The following is a 6,792-nucleotide window of genomic DNA, read 5'->3' on the forward strand; positions in this document are numbered from 1 at the left end:
AAAAAAGATAAATGTTCAATAAAATAGTTAAATTTTTCATTTGGAAAAATCGTTAGTCAAGAGAAATAAATTTCAAGAAATTCGTTCAATTTTCAAGTCAAAAAGACGAATTTGCAACAAAAAAGTTAAATTTTCAACCAAGAAGTATGAATTTTTAACAAATTTGTTAATTTTCAAGAAAATAATTGAGTTTTAAACGAAAAAATAAAATTTGTAATCGAAAAAACTATTGATATCGAAAGACGAATCTTCTCTACAAAAACTGAATTTTGAAACAAAAAATATGAAGACATTTTTTTTGAACCAAAAAGAATAACTTATCGACAAAATAGTTGAATTCTCTACCAAATACTTGCATATTTTTCTCAGAAATATGAGATTTGTACTAGAATGTTTCCTTTTTAATAAGAAACAAATATTTATCCAGAAAAGACTTCAGTTTATTTTTGAACTCCAAAATATAAATATAAAATAAAAAGTTATTTTTCTTAAAATAGTTAAATTTTCCACAAAACAGTGGAATTTCCAACAAAAAATAGGATTTTTAAACAAAATAGTTTAATTTTCAATTGAACAATTGTATTTTCATCTAGGAAGGATGAATTTTCTCTTAAAACAGACAAATTTTTATTGGTTTAAAATACTTGAATTTTCATCCAAAAACTATTCCAGTTGACTTTCGAAGAAGAAAATATTAAGTTTTTAACAAAAAATAAGTTTATACCAAAAAAATTAAATTTTCAATGCAAAAGGACGAATTTTTTAACCAAAAAGGATGGATTTTCGTCCCAAAAAGATGAAATTTGTTCTAAAGCAGATGAAAGTTTAATAAAAAAAGGATACAGTTAAAATAAAAATTTAAACTTTCATCCAGAAAAAATTTCAGTTCAATTTGCGACGCCAAAAAATAAATTTGAAACAAAAAGTATATTTTGTAAGAAATTTTTAACAAAGCAGCGGACTATTTATTCAAAAATTAGGTATTTACAAAAAATGTTAAATTTTTAAAGAAACACGGTCATTTTTATCAAAGAAAGATGTAATATCTGCCAAAACATATAAATTTTTTTAATCAAAAATACAAATTTTCAAGAAAAGAGTTGAAATTTCATCAAAAAAGATTTAAATTTACTTTTCAGAACAAAAATACGAATTTTGAAGAAAAATTAAATTTTCTAGGAGAAAAAAAAATTTCAACAAAACATGTGCATTTTTATTCAAGAGAGCTGCAACATTTCTACTGAAAAAGATAAGCTTTTAAATCAAAAGACAAATTTTTAGAAAAAAAATCTTTTCATTCAAAAAAAATTTCAGTTGTCTGATCAGCAAAACAATATGACCAAAAAGGATGTCTTTTTAAGAAAATTGTTACATTTTCTACAAAATGATAAAATTTATAACTAAAAACGTTTTTTTTAATTAATTTTTTCCTGAAAAAAATATCTCCTTTGTTCCGCTGGGAATCGAACCACATAACTTTTTCTTCGACTCCCAGCTGAACGAAGGAAAAGATCGTTTTTCAGAAAAAATGTAATTAAACATTTTTAATTCACAGCTCCATTTTCTCTAAGAAGATGTTATGAATTCCTGTTATTCTGTGATGATATTATGATAATATAGATTCCTTACTAAAAAGGTAATCTTCAGCAGAAAGTTTTTGCGAATGTGCAAAAATTAAGGACATGAGTGAAGTAACCCCCCCCCCTCTGGCATAAGAAATTTAAACAAAATATCTAATCCCACCCCCCTGAGCTGTTACTTAATGTAAGTATGGTAACTTACCGACAGTCGGTAAAATAAATCACTAGTTTATCATCATTCGGTAAAATTCTAAGCGACCAGAAGAAGATTTTGTATGCATAATTAATTTTTTTTAGGAAAAAGAAAACTAGACTCCAAAAAATATCTTATCTTTTTGGTTTCGACTTGCTCAGAGATGTTATTTTTGTTAACATAACACTCGGAATGTCGCTCGCTATTTTTGCTGAAACTAATTTTTCTACACTGACGCCCTTTATTTTGAAGGATATGAAATTAAATACAAATAATATAGCAATAGTGATGAGCCTTTTGGGCACTATGGATCTTCTCCTTAGGGGAATTAGTCCCTTTATTGGTGACAGATTACGAAAATCTCCTAGAACGATGTATCTCTTCAGTTTGGTACTTTTAATCATCGGCAGGACATGTAATTTTTTCAATTTTATTATTCAGGCCGTGGGACTAGCACGATTCCTACCTTACCAACATTTTGTTGAACTTCACCAATTTTATGCGAAAAAATATATTGAACTAAAATTTTAAGAAAATAAGTGAAAGAGACTAAAGAATGTATATAATATATTCTGATATATTTTTACAAAAAATGTTTTTTTCAAAAATTCTTTTTTCAATAGTAAAAATTTATTAGTTTTGTTTTGTCACAAAATTGTTTTTAAACAATTAATTCCATAATACGAATTTTAGAGAAGATGAACGTTCCATAATGCCTATTGTTTACACAGAAAAATTTTGAACTCGATAACTCTTTTAATCGGTAAGGTAAGTGACTTAGTAACTTACCATATGAGCAAATTTTTTTTCTTTTTTTTCAACAGTAATAAATATTTTTCGTTGAAACTGTAAGGAATTAAAAATAAAATGACATCCGGCGTCTAGATACTATTATTTGTTTAAAAAGTAAAAGATTCTGTTTTACCGACCTCACATTTTTTTAATAAAAAAATAGTATTTTCAGACGTCCTTTTCCATCTTCCTTGCCATTTTTAAAAGCTGCAACGAAAAATATTTGTTACTGTGGAGAAAAAAAGAGGATACTGATATGACTCATATGGTAAGTAACAAAGTATGGGATTATCCATAAACTACGTTACCAATTTTGAGAAATGCGTGACGCCGACCCCCCCCCCCCCCCCCCCCCCCCCCCCCTCTAAAGTAACGTGGCCCTTAGGTAATTTAAAGAAATGAAATATTCAAACTTTGAATACAAAAAATTATTAGAAACAATAAATTTTCTAACAAATTGTTCACTTTTTAACGAAATTATTGACAAAACGGTTGAATTATCAAATCAAAGGTAGGGAATTTCTATAACAAAATTAATTTCATACGAAACAAGACGAATTCCCAATAAAATACAAGAACTTTCAACACAAAAATTGAATTTTTAACTAAATTAAACTAAACTAAACGGTTCAGTTTCCAACGAAAGAGATGAACTTTTAACGAAAGTTTTCAATAATCAACCTAAAAATACATTTTTAAGAAAGTAGCTCTACTTTAAAATGCAGTTTTTAAATATTGAACCAGATAGATAAATTGTCAAAGAAATTAATTTTCTACCGAAAAAAAATTTTTTTACAAACTTTAAGATTTTTTAAACAAAAAGAGGAATTTTTAACGAACAAAATTAATAAAAAATTAATTTACAAATAAAAAAGAATAATTTTAAAAAATCTCTAATAATAAAATTGCCGAAGAATAAAAATATTTAAGAACAATTTTATGGATTAAAACAGAATCTTCGAACAAAAATGGAATAGGTAAATTTTGAACCAGAATGATGCATTTTCAAACAAATTAAATTTCTCCCAAAAAGACTAATTTTTAACCAAATTCAAGATTTTTAAAATAAAAAAGTTGAATTTTTAACCAAACAGATTAATAAAAAAACTAATTTAGAAATAAAAATTATAATTTAAAAAAATCAAGATTAATTTACTACTAAAAACAGTGCATTTCAAACGAAATTTATTATTTATTATTTATGAATTCTGAATCAAAAAGTGGAATTTCAACTAAAAAAGAAGAACATTTAAACAAAAATATTATTACCGTAAATATGAATTTTCAATAACTCTTAAGATTTCTCAACCAAAAGTATGGATTCTTAAGAAATAAATAATTTTTTTTTAATTCTCAAGAAAGTAGTTTAACTTTAAAACTTAGTTGTTAAATTTTTTTCCAAGGAGGTGAATTTTTTAAAAAAGAATAATTTTCTACTGACGAACCCGAGCTATTAAAAAAATTAAGACGAATTTTTTAACAAAATTTAGGAGTTTTCAACCCAAAATTTGCTTTCTCAACTGAAAAATATTAATTTTTAAACAAAAATATTATTTTACTATATAAAAGACAAATTTTCATTTAAATTCAAGAATTTTCAACCCAAAAGTTGAACTTTTAACTTAAAAAGGAGATTCTTTAAACAAAAAGTTTAAGTTACTACCAAAATAATACGAAATTTCAAGAATTCTCAACCAAAAAGATGTCTTTTTAAGAAAAAAAGAATTTTTCAAAAAGTAGTTCATCTTTAAAACCTATTTGTTAATTTTTCATCCAGAAAGATACATTTTTCAAGAAAAAGATTAATTTTGTATCGAAAAAGACAATTTTTAACAAAATTCAAGAACTATCAACCAGCAAGTTGAATGTTCAACTAAAAGAGAATTTTCAAATAAAAAAATTAATTTATTACCAAAAGAGCCGCTTTTTCAACAAAATTCAAGAATTCTGAACCAAAATGTTGAATTTTCAAATAGAAAAAAAAAATTTCAAACAAAAAGAATAATTTATTACTAAAAAGGCGCATTTTTAACAATATTTAATCATTCTAAACCAAAAAGTAGAATTTCAACAAAAAAGAAGAATTTTTAAAACAAAGGATTAATTTAACTACCAAAAAAGATGAAATTTTAATAAAAGTTTTTAGTTTTCCACCAAAAAGTTACAGTTTCAGCTGGATGCATCAATTCTTAAACAGAAAAATTAATTTCCTACAAAAAAAATCATCATCTGGAAGTGTAATAAAAACTTTATCATACGTAGGTACTTTAAAAAAAGAAGTTTCTCTAACCAACCTTAGGTTTTTGTGACCCCCCCCCCCCTCCCTGATTCTGTAACGTAGTTCATGGACGAACCATATGACGTGCCCTTACAATTATACTTATCCGATTCCTACCTTACCGACATGTTTTCTTTAAAAAATCTTGTCCACAAGAATTGAAAATTAAAAAAATTAATTTAAAGGCACTAAGAAACGTTTTTATGGTTCTGCATTTCTGAAAATACAAAGAAAAAACTTCACAAATCTTCCAGAATTAAATTCTTCTTGTATTTCCGACAATTTAGTACCATAAAAACATTCTTTAGTGTTTTTATTCAACTTCCCAAATTTTCAATTCGATATCTCAATTCTTGTGAACTAAATTGTTGTGAAAAAATGTCGGTAATGTAGGAATCGGGTGAGTGTTACATAACCTCAAACGATAGATCTAATTTTAATTTGTAACTAAAAATTTTTTTAGTGCTGATGTTCACTAGTAGTTTCATCTCTTTGCTGTTTGTGATAATTTGGCTTGGAATTGCAAAAGGAATCCGAGCAGTTTACTCAACATTAGTGATACCAAATTATGTTCCTTTGGAAAGACTTCCGTCTGCCAGTAGTCTTCAACAAATTGTGGTTGGCTTTCTCTCATTGGGAGCTGGTCCTATAATAGGTTTGTTTTATGATCCTAAACTAATTAATAAATTAAAGAATTAATCAGTAAATAAAAAATTCTATTTTATTTTATGTCGGTAAATAAAAAGGTTCCATATTTACTTCTGCCGATAAAGAAATTTTCTTTTTTATCAATAGCTAAATAAGATCTTTCTCATTTCTGGGCTTATAACTTTATTACCATAGTTTACTTTATTTTTTAAATATTTTGACTCTTTTTTTATCAGATAAAATTAATTTTCTCAAAATTCTTGGAAAAACTTCAAAAGATATTAAATTTTTAAAAATGACATTTTAAATAATTTCTAAGTCAAAAGGAAGAAGTAGGACTTGAAAGCAATTTTTCTATTTTTAAAAGAGTTAAAAAAATAGGAATAATTCTAATTTTGTTAGAAGATATTTACTAGTTTTGAAAAAACTCCAAGAATAATTTGAAAATTGAAAAGATTTCAAAAAACTAAAAGGAAATATAGATTTTTGAAGATTTCAAAATTAAATATTGTTACTTTTTAAGGATTTTGAAAAATATCAAATTAGAAAGAAAATTATTCAATTTCGTAGAAAAATTTGTAGTAATTTTTTACTTTGCTAAATTAATTTTTAAAGAATATTTGCATAAATTTTGAAACATTTTAAATCGATTCCTAATATTACAGAAATTGTCGGAAAAGGACCTTCATGATTTAAGAAAAAAAGTTACTCATTTCCTTCCACAGTTTTTAAACGATTTTGTAAAAAACTGAAATAATTTTGAGCAAATATTTAGAAAGTTACAAAATTTTTAAACATTTCAGAATATTTTAAACAAAATTTACATTTTTAAAGATTTCGAGAAAGGTTTCTAAGCTGCCTAAGCATTGTTTAAATATCAAGGAAATAAACACTTTTCTTAAGATTCATGAGAAAATTTAAAATGATTTTGTTATTTCTGAAATTTAATTTTTAATAATTTAAAATATTTGAAGGGATTAATAATAATGCTAGAAAAATCTGCATAATACTCGGCCAATTTTTTTAATTTTGAAAGATTTTTCTAAATTTTAGGAATAATTTGAGTTAGTTTAAAAGATGTTTAAAAATTCATCTCTTTTTTATATCTGGGAAAAACAATTTCGCTAAAAATTTGTTTTTCTGAATAGGTTGAACTGTTTTTAATTAAAAATAAAAACATTTTCCTGGTTAAAATATAATCATTGATTAGCAACAAAAATCAAATTCAAAAAATAATAAATAAATAAAATAAAAATTAATTATAATTTTAATTTATAAACACTTATAGTATTTTAAATATT

The 6,792-nt window shown here is 24.7% G+C and overlaps 1 protein-coding gene across 4 annotated transcripts in view; it reads left to right on the plus strand.

The window, feature by feature from the left end:
- The window catches only part of LOC117172579, a 56,164-nt gene that overhangs the window by 48,975 nt on the left and 397 nt on the right, over positions 1-6,792 (plus strand). For all 4 annotated transcript variants that reach the window (XM_033360651.1, XM_033360653.1, XM_033360652.1 and 1 more), the window contains 2 exons: positions 1,878-2,188; positions 5,307-5,498. In XM_033360651.1, coding sequence (XP_033216542.1) covers positions 1,878-2,188; positions 5,307-5,498 — 503 coding nt within the window. The remainder of the gene's footprint in view (positions 1-1,877; positions 2,189-5,306; positions 5,499-6,792) is intronic.

Source organism: Belonocnema kinseyi, chromosome 5, assembly GCF_010883055.1.
Source record: "Belonocnema kinseyi isolate 2016_QV_RU_SX_M_011 chromosome 5, B_treatae_v1, whole genome shotgun sequence".
NCBI lineage: Eukaryota > Metazoa > Arthropoda > Insecta > Hymenoptera > Cynipidae > Belonocnema > Belonocnema kinseyi.